Raw genomic sequence first — 14,345 nt, 5'->3', positions numbered from 1 at the left:
AGAGTCTTGTTGAAACTCCCACTTTACATTGCCGAAGTGTGTTTTGGCCCACGAAAATTATAAAAGCTTCTAGAATGTCCCACAGGTACACTTTTTGAATTATTTTAACTCCCTCATCCACAAAAACCTAAGATGTTTTGCAACTTTCACAAATTCCGTCCCAGACCCAGACCGGCTTTGGAATTTTGAGATGTTCAATATTTTCTGAAGTGCTTAGTGCGTCTACAGATCAGAACCTATAGTTCTAGGAGTTACGAGCTTCTGGATGGTAAAAGCTTCTCATTAATGAAAAGGAATCTCTCTCAGTGCTGACATGCGGCCCGTTTCAAGTTTTCGGCGTCTTTGGAGCCGCAGGATTTTGTTTTCTTCAGTGAGAAGCTGAAATTTTTGGACCTTGTAAGGCTTCAGTCCAAGCTCTGATTGTGCCATTCGTTGCACTGATCAGTTCCTTATTTCCAGTTCACAAGCGATCTTTCTCATGGGAACCTTCGAATTTCATTGAACTCGCATTTCGATAACCTTACGGCTACTGAGAGAGTTCACCATGCATTTTAGTTCACTTCCTGGATTTTGACCATTGTTGCCAAGCTTTTTGAAGCGATAGATTGCATCAGACATTGTTTGCCGAGGCGCATTAAGCAAGCAAACGACTTCATACTGTTCGTTTTCCAACTTTAAAATAGCATATCTTTTGCTTGACATTTTAAAAAGAGCAAAAATCGGTACATAAACTAAAAGGCGCATTATAAAAATTTTTATAATTGAAGTGGTAGACAAAAAGAAATGAACAAACATTTAAAGAAATGAATTAACTTCTATTCTACGATGCAATAACTTTGCCGAGTTTTTGTGCCGCACCCTGTAGCAATTATAGTGTGCCCACAAAACTGTATTTATTATCATCACAAAATGCGTGAGTAATTAAGGCAATGAAAGTATTGTTTAAAAATATATTTTAGAAATTATTAGCGTTTGGGAAACAATAGTGTGGAAGCAAAATTGCTATCTTGATCAAATTTGAATGATTTTCCTATTTTTACTCGCAAAAGAGTTAGAATAAATAAAAATTTCAACCTCCTCCCAATTCTATTCCTATTGAGATGGATACGAGAAACTTGATTTGAGAAGTTGGTCGCGATTTCCAATCCTCCCTATAACATAATCCGCGCCTTTTCAAATCTCATTAAAACGACTCGAATTATCGTATTCACAAGTTAGCATGCTTTTTTTTTTGTTACAAATCAAAATTTTGCACTTAAAATTAAATTTTTTTTCTCAGTATTTAAATACAAATACATAAACACTTTGAGTTGCTCGGGCATTTTGTTTTCCCATGTCTCGCAGGATCTAATTACTCTAATTAATTTAAACTATTTAATGTTATTCAGGTGTATTGCATAAAAATCACAAGTTTCAAAGGAATGGCAGGTCATATTTTTTACTAAAAAAGTTACATCCCGAACGCGTAAAAGCAACCGTACGATCATTTTTAAAAAGTGAAAAATTACTCTTAAAGAAGGAAAGAAAGAAAGAAAGAAAAGTTTAATAATGCTTTCCACTTGTGTATTGTTTCATAAAAGCATATATATTCTAAGAACAAAGATTTTTTTTTTTGAATTTACATTATAATATTAAATTGAATGAACGTTTATAATAGATATTAAATTGACATCTGAATATTAGTTGACGTTAAAATGAATAGTAATTTGAAAGCTGCGTGACTGCTGTTTAGGAACAGACTTTCAGACTATATTCAGATGATGAGGATGATAACTGAGCTAGTAAGAATCCTGCTTTCCAAATTCCTCCATTATTATAGTCTCAAGATATTTAATTCATGATGGCATTTTTGCGCTTACCGGGCTTTCATAGGTGGCCTATTTTCGGTGAAATCAGGTCTTGAACCTGAATCCGAAGCCATTACACCTCGCGACACGGAGTTAAATATAAATAAATGTAGCAACATCAATCATTGCGGTAACATTTTAATGACTGAAAAATATTTTTAAGTATTTCTTTAAAATGTTAAAATAAATTCAATTCTGTGATTGACTTTATTTGTTTAAAAAAATTTATAAATGGATGTTTTGCATTTGCATGCAAATGTTTCTTATTTATTTAGATTTTGCATAAAAAATCAATTCAATTAATTTTTTTATTATTTTTTTTTCCATTTAAAATTTGTTTTAATAATGCACCAATAGTACTTTCGATGCGTGAAAAGTTAATTGATTTAATTACAGGAAAATAAAATTTCTGTATGGTGGTTTGTAATAAAAAAAAATATGTATAATAGGAGTTAATAATATATAGTTGTCTTTAGTAGGAAAATAAAACCTCGCTCGTTGTAGTTTTTTTCTCGTAATACTTAGAATATTCTAAGGTGCATTTTGTTTTGTGAGATTAATTGGTTTTTGAATATATTAGTGTGCTTTCAAATTTCTACCTCACAGAATATAAATTGCATGTTAAAAGGAAAATGATAATTCACAGTAAATGTAAGTTTTATTTTATTTACATTAAGCTTATGGTCTCTTTATTTTAGGTCATAAAGATCATCTCTGTCCGAAAAATTACTTCAGATGCAACGATGGAATAACATGTAGGAAAATTTCCAAACTCTGTGATGGAACTAATGATTGTCCAGATTTTTCTGACGAAGGACCTTTTTGTCGTAAGGCTTTTCTTAGTTATTTTTTTAAATCTAAAGTTGTGAAATTTGTTCTTAGCCAAAATTTGACTTTTAAAAATATGTGACATATTTTATAATGATTAAATAAAACTAATCTACCTCCAATAATTTCATAATATTCATAACTTGCATATTGAGAAATAAAAGTACTGACTTACAAATATTTGAAGCAATTTTATGCTTAATCTTGAGATTTTTCAGTTTGTTCAGCAACAACCCATATGCTGAAAATTCCAAAGACAGCTGCTTGACGCTACAAAATGTTAAATTTGGCGGCATGCACGTCACAGAAAAATGACCTTTTTTTTGCCAATAATTATGTTTGGTCGAATGTTGTCGATTTAATGGGAGTAAAAAAAGGACTTCAATATTGTCTGTGTTTAGAGGTTTTGGATACGGTTAAACTCAAAAACATTGCATTGCCGCCAATGTTTGTCAAGCTTAAATTGTGTACTTAAAAGCTTCGCCAATGATATTTAAATTTATATTTTCCCTTTCCAAAACAAAAAAAAAAAAAATTATTTATCAAATTAGAAATAAAATTTATTTGTGATTTAAATAAAAATGATCTGTTGGAATGCATCAATGACTAATAAGGTTCTACTAATGCTATTACCATAAGACACCCTTATACAAACCGGGCTCTGGGAGAAGCTAGGGAATTAGCAAAAAGTACGATGGTAAAAACCATTAATAAGCAGAGTGTTCTAGTAGAGTCTAAATATAAAAACAAAATATATAAAGCATACAAATAAAAAATAATTTGCTTATTAACATTTTACCTTTATTGCATATTTCATGTTATGTTCTGTATTATACAATAGCTTCAGAAATATTTTTTTTTAATTAACAGGAATAAAAAATAACATAATAGCACACATCAATGAAGCATTTATTAAAAACCTTTTCATCCAATTTAAGTGATAAAATTATTTTAATTACTAAATCAATTATCAATTAAATTTTAAAAAAATCATAAAAATTGAACAACTTTTGCCTCAAATTTCTATATACAGTCCTACTTTTTAACTGATGTGATAGTGTTTGTTAATACATTGCCAAAATAATCATAGTTTGGCAATGATGCAGTACCATGTTCTTGATCCCCTCCCCCTTGAAGTCTATTAAAATTATTTGCTAGCAAGATTTTAGAATTTCCATCAGTGATGGCTATTTTTATTTTTATTATTTTTTACAGTTTCGAAACATTAAAGCACTTGCTTTATATACTGAATTCATATTTTCTAATAAAAATTAAAATTCAGTATTGGTTTTCTTTATTATTATGTTGGTATTTTAATAAATTATCAGATTTATAGGTTTTTAGTTGGCATTATTGAATTCTCCAAAATGTATGTGAATTGTACATATGTTAAAGATATTTGTTGAAATTATATTTTTGATTTCATTTTTTAGGTAATAAAGCTATGTGTTCTGAACTTAACTGCACTTATGGTTGCAAACCCAGTCCGAAAGGTCCTACTTGTTTCTGTGGAGAAGGAAAAGAACCCAATGGCAGTGCTTGTGTTGGTAAATAAATTTCTGCTTCTCCCAAAGGTTAAAGGTTTTTACTTGGGAACTAAAAGGCTTTAGATTCAAAATCTGATTCTACCTGCTGCATTGTATGCATTAATGGCCAAAGTGCCATTCTCATCAACATAGTAAAGTTTGAATGGCTTCTTCAAAATTCTTCTACTTCAAAATGAGAAATTGTTATTATTGATCTTAACTAATCTTTTTTCAAAAATTAGCATATTTGCATTATGTATGGAGTTTTACTGGACATTAGCTCTAAAATATAGAAATGTGCTTTGTTTTTATTTTTGCATAAGAACCAAATGCTTGTATTTTTTTATTACTTTGATATGGTCTGCTTGAGAAGCAATGTTATTTTCAAAACTATTCATAAAGATAGAGCATTTTGTTTTCCAAGAAAATAGCAGCAAGAAAAATACTTGAACCAAATGAACCAAAAATAGAAACATCAGCAGTACAGAGATTATATCATATCAATTATTATCATCAAAATATACTGGCTAACATTTTTTAAAACCCACTGAAACAACTTTACAAAAAAGCTTGTAAACATCATATTTATTTATTACAAAAAAAGAGTAACGGTTCATTTATCAATTTTATGATTACTGCTTTATGTATTGGGTATTTGAAGTACTATCATACTGTGTAGAAAGCTTAAATTTAATTTCTCAAATTATTTTCAGGGTATAACTTCAATGAACTAAATAAAATAAATTCTTCGTGTATATCATTTTTTTTTCTTCATGATTTTGAAATATTTCTATATTTATACAATTAAAAAAATACACACACTTTGGTGATATTGGCCAAGTTTTCATTTTCTTGAATGATGTAAATGGGTTAAATAAAAGATATAGTAAAGTTAAAATAAGTTTTGCATACATTTCAAGTATTATATAAATTTTAAAAAATGACATCATATGAGCTTTTTTAATAAAACAGGAGTAATTTCAAGTATGTTTTTAAAATAGAATAGACAAAATATCATTTTGTTGATTTAATATGTAATGTTCGGAGAAATCAATTTTTATATTTTCCTTTGAAGAATGATTTGCTATATGTAAAATAAAATTTAAAAATAATTAAAATTAATTTGAAAATGTAAAAAGAAATATGCTGATATTTCTTTGTATAAATCTAGTTTGTTGTGTAATTTATATTAGCATTTTTTGTTTTGTTTTTGTATGATTAATTTTAATTTATTTGTTTAATTTGTTGACTTGAGGTATCATTCTCCATGAGATGCTGAAAATTGCTAACATGTTCAATCTACTATCCTTTTTTAGTTATACAAGAAAATAAGTGTGAAAGTGAAGACTTATGTGATCAAATCTGTAGTAGAAAAGGTACATCTTATGAATGTCTTTGTGTTGAGGGCTATAAGGCCAAAGGGCGTAAATGCATTGGCATCAATGGTAAGTTTGGAATATTATTTATTTATTAAATTAACAAACAATTCTACTTTAAAAGGATTCTGTGTCAATTTATTAGAAAATGAATGTGCAAGATATATCAAAAATCTTTACTCATTATTGAAATTCTCTATCTGTGAAGTTTTGACATTCTCTCAATCCTCCAAATAAATGGGATAGCAAGTGTCAACTGATAGTTCATTGCTCTTTCCAAAAGCATTTAAGAGACGTCTTAGATCAGTTAAACTAGACAAAGATATGCAGGCCTTGATGTACAATCGATAGTTGAAGTGTGTCGCTTTTTGAATCTGATACTTTTCATCAGTTTTAATTTAGTAATAATAATGAAAAATAATTGTGAGTTATCTTCAAGAGAATTTGTTTTAGTGTTTTGCATAAAAGAAATTTGAATGTAAAAGTTATAAAAATATTATAATTTATTCTTTCTCTATATAATAAAGTGGAATATCTCAGTAACTCAAATCTTTTGTTATCTTTTTCCTCTTTTTTTATTTTAATGGCACTAGGCGGAATTTGCCTGGGCTGTTGACTTCTGAGTCAGCCACCCACATATAGCTTTTTTTAAAAACATCTTATTATATTGAAAGCAAATTTGAAATATGAAAAAAAATTATCATGAATAATGTTCAAAAATTAAAAATACTTAATTTTAATTTCTATCTGTCAGAAAATATGTAAAAGCAGCCATGTTGATTAAACTAAAAAACAAAATTAAATTGCTTTAAAAATGTTGCAAAAAATATTAAACCTTGGATCTTTTAGGTAGTTACTTATTTAATTATTCAACCCTGGTTAATAAACATAATTTTTTTATGTTAATTTTATTTAAAATGTTTTATATTACCTTAATTAATTTTATATTTTTAGTTCCATATAAAGCACCTCCGACTTTGATTTTCACCAATTCTGCTAATCTACAGCACATATATTTGAATGGCTCTCTTGTACGTAACAACACTGCAATCAAAGTACCTGAAAAGTCACCAATAGATTTTGATCATAGAAATGAAACGATATGTTGGGTAAGTTTTATTTTCTTCTTTTTAAATTTTATAATTGGTCATTTATTGTAACCTTTTAACATACTCACTGGAGTTAACATGATTTAACATTTAACTGATAAGTTATGTAAGTTTACATTTTCCCATTGTGACTTCTTTTCATTGGTTTTCCATTCACCAAGAAAGGTAGAGCAGATACAACCTCTTGGTTAAGTGTTAAACATTTATACACTTTTCAGTGAGGTAACTTCAGATACAGATGTTTTTTTCTTTCTTTCTTTCTTAATAGCCAAAATAAGTGCCAGCTACCTTAACCATATGTTGCAACATTTATGTTTTTGTCAGTTTTGCACTTTAAAGCTACTGTACTGATGTTCTTAATTTGATTTGGTGACTATGGTATAAATAGAAAAATTTCACACAAAAATGTATAAGGTGCAGTTATCACTATTATTACAGAAACCCATTGAACATAAATTATAAATGGTGCCTTAAGAGGTTATAATAGTTTATTCATGTTTGTATGAGGTGCCTTCTAGTGATTGTATAATGGTTGTTAGGAGTGCTGTAAAATATGTTTCAGTTAATGTATTTGTAATATGGTATGTTAATTATAGTTCTTTAAAATATTTATTGTTCTATACAATTACTAAATAAGAAAATGTTTTATAGGCTGTGAATGGTGGGAACTCTTCTGGATTGGAATGCTGCAATGCTTTTAATTTCTCTATCCAATGGAAATTAACATTACCTCAGTTATATGCTCAGTCAAGTAAGATTTTCTGAATATTTTTTTTCCCCCACATTGCAGTTCTTTTATAATACTGTATATGTCTTTTCTTTATTCATCATTCGTAACATCTTTGGAAATAAGTCTGACTGAATAATTAATAAAAGGGGATATTCTTTTAGGTTGCAACTTGAATTCTGAGCCTTCCCAACCTTGTCCCTACCCTGTGAATTATAATTATAGTGACAGAATACCAAAAACTTTTTTCAGTTGCTCATTCTTATTACAAAAATCTGACTTTTTACCTTCTACTGTAATTTAGATTAATAGAATGAAAATATATGAATTTCATATTCAGGTAAAGTAAATGTAAAACTATAAATTAGCTAAGCCAGGCTGTATTTACCTCATTTATTTAAACAAATATTCTTGAAAATGTTACATATTTTCTTATCCCAAAGTGACAATTCCCCGGGATGTTACCCTCCCCGTACTTCTCCGCTTGATAAGCTGTTTTGTAGGAATTTTTTAACTATGATTCTTTGCATGGATTAAAAAAAAAAAAAAAATGCTTTTAATTGTAATTCATTGATAATGGTAGACGATGCAAAATGGGTGCTATTAACTTTGTTTTATAATATTTATTCTTAAAAAATTTTGTTGACACATAATGGAGATTTTAAATATATATTAAAAGTTCTTTAGTTTTTGATGTAGTAGGAAGATATTTTTTTCAGATAATTTAAATCCCTTTCTGCATTGCTTTCTCAACTTCTCATTAGACAAGCCTGTCTGTTTCGGAAATATTGATATCATTAAGAATCATACTGCTTCAGTAAGAGCGCATAGAATACTCAAAATGAGTATGGATTATTTGCCATTTTTGTATCGGTATTTTGTATTCACAAACATTATAATATCTCTGAATCGCCCAATTTTAGTTTATGAATTTGAAAATATCATAATTTGATGCACAAATAGAGCTCAGGTACCACAATTAAGGGATTAAAATGTCTATCACATTCTACTATTTTTCACTGATAGCAGTTCAAGACATTGAGTCCAATTCTTCATGAGCATATTTTTAATAACAATGAAAATTTTTGAGTTAAGACTGTAAATATGTAATTCTATTTACAATTCATCTGGTTGCAAATAAATAGGTTTTTAATTATTATTATTTATGTCACCTATACATATGGGTGATGCCTTTATTAGTGAATTAAATTATATAGGTCTATACAATATTAAGTTTACAGAAAAAGCTCAATGAAATTAAAATCAAATGCCTACCATATCATCGAATGTAGGCAAACTTTCAGATTTTCGTGCCTTATTTTGATTATACCAATAGTTCAATTTAAAAATTATTCTGCTTTACTTGTAGAAATTTATGTAAGAATAAATCTTAATTAGAGGAATATGACACCAATAAATTTTTTTTGCAAAAATTGAATTGTGTTTTTTTTAGCTATATTTATTTAAAGCCATATATATAAAAAATAGTAATAAATTGCCAGCATTCTATATTCTAAATAATTAGAATTTTAGAATTACGGAATAATTTTGTAGGATTCCAATTTGAATACCCTTGTCTATATGAAGTAAAAATAAATAAATAAATTGTGTATTGTAAAAAGGAAACATTTTTGTAACTTATTAAATAAAATTATCTAATAACTTTTATATTCTTTTTTTTTTTCCTTCTTTTAATTAATTTTTTTTCTCCTGTCGTTATAGCCTTAAGTCAAATAGCATATGATTGGGTCTCAGGAAATTGGTATTTTCTGGATGTGGAGAGAGAGATGTTGTTTGTTTGTCAGCATTATTTGACTCTTTGTGTCACCCTCATTGATATATCATTCAGTGAGCCTAAAGATCTGGCTTTGGATCCCACCAAAGGGTATGTAATCAGAAATCAGTAAATTTGTTAAAATTTTATCTATTTAAGAACAATAATTCTTATCCTTGTTTTCTGTGGTGTTATTCATTTCCTTATTGTTGCATTTGAATTAAAACTACTCTTTTGAAAGGATTCCTTTTATGTTTGACTGTTTAAAATTAAAATTCTCCTTTTTCTATATAGCATTTTTTTCTTTATTTATTTTTTATGCAAAGTATAAAATAACTTTTCAAAATATTTAATAAAATTTAATTAATAAGTTTCACTTCAATTTAATAAAAATAGTAGGTTTTAATCTAATTAATTATTGAATTTCAATACTGTAAGTATTTGCTTTAATAAGCATTTGCATTCTTGTTCACTGTAAATTTTTTTCCATCTTTACAAACTTAATTCATTATTATCGAAGAAATTAGTTGATCAAAAATTTTACTATTTCTTTTAGTTGTTAACTGAGTCACAGTTCCATCTTATATGTTGACATTTTTTGATATTTTGAATGGAGTAATTTCCATTGATACATTCTTTAATTTAACTTGCTTTATTTTTAATTAAAATTAGAATGATTAACATATTTTTCTTACAAAAGAGATAACTTTTTATCTTCATTGATTGTCCGATCTCATTCATTTCTCTTAATTAATATTAGAATTCTATATTCAGTAATATTTTAATTATATTTATTAATTATAATTTTATTATTCATATTCATGCTTCTTTTTTAAATTCTGATGCAAGATAGTGCTTAATATACAAATTATATTTTTGATTTCTAAGGTGAAGAAATTCTAATTTTAAATTGGTTGCTCCCGTCCTTTTCATTAATTTTTTTTTCATGTTATAAAATGCATAAACCAGAGTTTAGTATTTTTATGATTACTGTATTTATCGTTATAGGATAATTTTATGTTAAGTAACCTGTATTTCAGAAAAATTCTGAAAGATTAAAAATTAGTAACATTTTATACCCATATAGCAGCTTCTATTTTTATATGCATTTTCTTTTTCCTGAATTATTATTTTATTATCTTATTATTTATGTTCTTACAGGCTAATGTTTTTCACTGTATGGGGTTTCCACTCATCACCTGCATTGGAGAGAGCACAGTTGGATGGATCTGACAGAACAAAATTGGTTGCAGAAAAAATTGTTAAGCCTAATGGCATAGCTGTAGACATCCCTACCGAGAGTGTCTATTGGATTGACTTTTATTTGGGTACAATAGAAAAGATAAAATATGATGGAACTGGCAGAAAAACACTTCTCAGAAACAAACAGGTATTTTGAAAAGGAACATGTGTTTTAATTGCTTCATTTCAAAAACTAATGAAAAAAAAAAAATAGATTTAAATTGTATTAATATTTCTGTGCAGAACACTCCTGAATATCCGACCCAATGTGGCATAAGGAATGACCGGATAACAAAAAAGCCAGATAGGCCGGATTTCTATGAATTTATTTGTTTGCCCACTGATAAATGAAGACCAAGTTTTTATACCAAAATTCACTGTTATAATACATATTTCTTACTTCTTATTGAGTATTAAGCCCTTTATTTATCTCAATGTGAACACATCCATAGCCCAGTGAATCATAGGAGCGGTGTCGTGTTAATGTGTTAGTAACGTATCGAGTTAAAATAGAAGGCTTTGTACTAGTAGTTTATATATGTTTATATACTGCACTGCATATTTTAAGAATTTATTAGAGAAAAAGTAACTTAAAGGATATAAACTGTTCACATTTTAACATAAATTCTGTAATTCTTTCGGAAACATAAATAAAACATTAATGTAAATCGTTGGCCAAATTCTTAAGAACATTGGCTCAAATTGATTTTATTTTTCACTGATAAATGGTTACACAGATAAGAAATAACCCTAAAATAATAGTCAAAACGTACAGTTTTTATTTAGGAGAAACTCCTTAGTAAAAGACTTAATTGATGCCTTGTCATGCACATTTAATTATGATAAAAGAAAACTAGACCAGAGAGTCGCGAACCAGATACTCGGGAGTGTACTGTAGTTTTAAAAATATTCTGTACATAGTATTTCAAATGTTTGTATCTCTAAAGTGTTACAGGGATCCTTAGTGATTGAAGTGACGGTTTAATTCAAGATTCATCTTGTGAAAACATAATAAATGTAAATTATGTGGTTGTAGAATGTCTTTTTTTTTATTGATAATAGTTTTATCAAATTGTATGTATATATATACACATATATAATATAAAGTGTTTGTGTATGTCTGTGCTAACAATGTGTGGGTATCACTGATGATGTATGTGAACTATGCTTTTAAGATTGGAGTTAATTTTCTTTCTTTGGTTTTATGACTCAAATTTGCTTGTTCTAGTATAAATTTAGTGCTAATCAAATGGAATTAATATTGTGCAATTTCATTTGTAATCAAGATTAGATTTTTGCTACTTCAAGATTTTCTTACATTGTTTGATTATAAGTTAATCATATGAGCATTATTGTGGATTTAGAATTACAGTATATATTATCTGCTATTTAGCTAAACCTATGCTTATTATACTTACACTTTAGCTGTAAATTTTTATAAAATACATTTTTGTTATTTTTTGAATAAGACAATTACACATATCTGATGTGTGTGTGTGTGTGTGTGTGTGTGTGTGTATATATATAATATGTAATAATTTCAATTTATCTATGTTTTAGAAATGGTTTTCTTTTTCTTATCATTCAAACTCAAATTTCACCTTAATTTCTGAGTTGCATAATCTGTTATTTTTATACACTAAATCTCTGCATGTTGAAATCAAAATGCTCTCTCATCTAAATTCAGAATAGTTTCCCATTATCTCTTTTTTTTTTTCTTTTTCTGTTTTCTGCTTTCTTCTCTAGATTGCACTTCTGTCTAGTTATGGTTTTAACAAAAAAAAAAAAAAAAAAAAATCTTAATAATTTCTGAAAACTCTTAAACTCTTTGTTTAATCATGCAAAAATAAGAGAAATAATTTTAATGACCTCCATGTCTGCTTACCTTTATCAGTTAAAATGCATTTTTATATTGATTTTGATAAGCTAATCATGAAATCTAAATATCTTTGTTTCTCTTCCTTTAGATGAAAAGTTTGAATTTCATATCCAATAACCTTATTAGAATATCTACATTTGAAGACTATATGTATGTTACAAATGTGGATGGCAGCAATATATTGGCCATTCCTAAGCACAATGTTTCTTCTTCAAAATCTATAAAATCTAATAAAACACACCCTTATTCAATTCGTGTGTATCACAGGCAAAAACAACCAGATGGTGAGTTGAAATTAATTTCTTTTTGCCATGGAATTTTTTCTTTATCACAGATGCAGTTTATTATATTTTGATCTATTGAATTAATTATATATTTGTGGATATTGTTTATTACTTTTTCTATTCAATATGTCTTCTATTGGGCATATATATAAATAATTTTTCTATGATTAATTTAAATACAATTTCAATTATCCTTTAAGATTTTAAAGAAAATTAAATATAATGAAATGTTCATTTAGTATTGGATATCTTTCTTTAAGTCAGCTGTAATTGTTTACCATTTAGAATGCAAATGCTTCCATCTTTTGGCGAGTGCATTTCTTTCATTTCTATTTAATAACTAAATATCAATTGTCTGTAGTCAATGATGATTCAGATTGACAGTTTTTAGAAAGCTATTTTTGACATCTCCATTGAACATTTAAAAAGTGTTATTTTGTTATTTAGGATGACAGAAATGATTCATTCTTATGTTGATATTGATTGATGTAATAAGCTTTTCTGTAATACTCACTTGTCAACTTGTCACTGATTATTGAATGAATATGTTGTTACAGAATTTAATGAAGTATAATTTTGACTTTATGTTATTGATATTTTATGGAGGTAAATTATTGTCCTCTATAGGTTGTATATTTTGAAATCTCAACATTTGAATGAAGACAACATCATTAACAAAATTAACTTAATAAAAATTAAAATGTGAAAAATTAAATTAAAAGGTGAATTAAAAAAATATGTTAGTAAACCTGGGTGTTCTTGAATAATTATCTATTAGGTATTTATAAATACCCTGAATGATTGGTTAACATTGTTTGATTGTAAGAATCATTGGCGGATTTCTAACTAGACAGGTGTCTTGGACCACTGTTCTGGGAAGGGCTGTAGGGCAAGTTGATTAAAAATTGTTTTTAGTCATGTTACTAAAAAAATAAATTTCTAAAGAATACACATTCTTTCAATATAAAATACTAGGATTGCAATATGTGTTAACAATCATTTATTAAAATTGATATCAAATATTTGAATTTCCATTTATGATACATTAGAATTTTAATTTTAGAGGGGTTTTCTTTTCTAGTAGACAAATTTTGTAAAATAGTAATTATTAGTGTTATATTTGTTTGAAATTTACTTCCTTATAATTTGTCATAATAATTTAATATTTGTATTTCATAAATAAGAAAATCATTAACTTATAATTATGTGTTTTAAATATTTATTAACTTTCAACGATTTTTGATGATAGTTATTACCATATTGATTAAGCTAAAAAGTTGTTGAAGTGTGAAACATAATTGACCAACTATTATAAGAGAACCCTTAATGTGCAATGCTTGGATCCACAAAATATATATGCCTGTCACTATTAATAATTGTATGATATCACTAAGTTGAATGAATTCAGTTGACTGAATTCTTTAATTACGTAAAAAACTTTTACTATTTTTTACTTTTCTGCTATATTTAGATGATGATGGATTAATATTCTTCATAAGTGTTTGTTGTAAGAGTAAAATAATTTAATGTTATTAACAAATTGTAAATGGAGGGGGGGGGGAATAGAAATTCAAACAAAGTTGAAAAAAGGTTTAATTTGTTTATTCAATCTCAAAATGGTAGATGTCATTTTAAAGAACTTGACATCAATTCATTGCATTAAATAAATTTTAGATTATCTTTAAGCATTTATAATAAATAATTTCTTTCCTATGAAACTGTGCGTTGTTGAAGCATATTGGATAATTTGTAT

General features: G+C 27.3%; 1 protein-coding gene across 5 annotated transcripts in view; it reads left to right on the top strand.

The window, feature by feature from the left end:
• The window catches only part of LOC129972445 (low-density lipoprotein receptor-related protein 1-like), a 199,773-nt gene that overhangs the window by 56,906 nt on the left and 128,522 nt on the right, over positions 1 to 14,345 (top strand). For all 5 annotated transcript variants that reach the window (XM_056086584.1, XM_056086586.1, XM_056086587.1 and 2 more), the window contains exons 3-10: positions 2,546 to 2,674; positions 4,109 to 4,222; positions 5,518 to 5,646; positions 6,532 to 6,686; positions 7,338 to 7,437; positions 9,136 to 9,298; positions 10,349 to 10,577; positions 12,397 to 12,592. In XM_056086584.1, coding sequence (XP_055942559.1) covers positions 2,546 to 2,674; positions 4,109 to 4,222; positions 5,518 to 5,646; positions 6,532 to 6,686; positions 7,338 to 7,437; positions 9,136 to 9,298; positions 10,349 to 10,577; positions 12,397 to 12,592 — 1,215 coding nt within the window. The remainder of the gene's footprint in view (positions 1 to 2,545; positions 2,675 to 4,108; positions 4,223 to 5,517; positions 5,647 to 6,531; positions 6,687 to 7,337; positions 7,438 to 9,135; positions 9,299 to 10,348; positions 10,578 to 12,396; positions 12,593 to 14,345) is intronic.

This window comes from Argiope bruennichi, chromosome 6, assembly GCF_947563725.1.
Source record: "Argiope bruennichi chromosome 6, qqArgBrue1.1, whole genome shotgun sequence".
NCBI classification, from domain to species: domain Eukaryota; kingdom Metazoa; phylum Arthropoda; class Arachnida; order Araneae; family Araneidae; genus Argiope; species Argiope bruennichi.
Note: the sequence above shows the minus strand (reverse complement) of the source record. Positions and strands in the feature narration are given on the sequence as shown.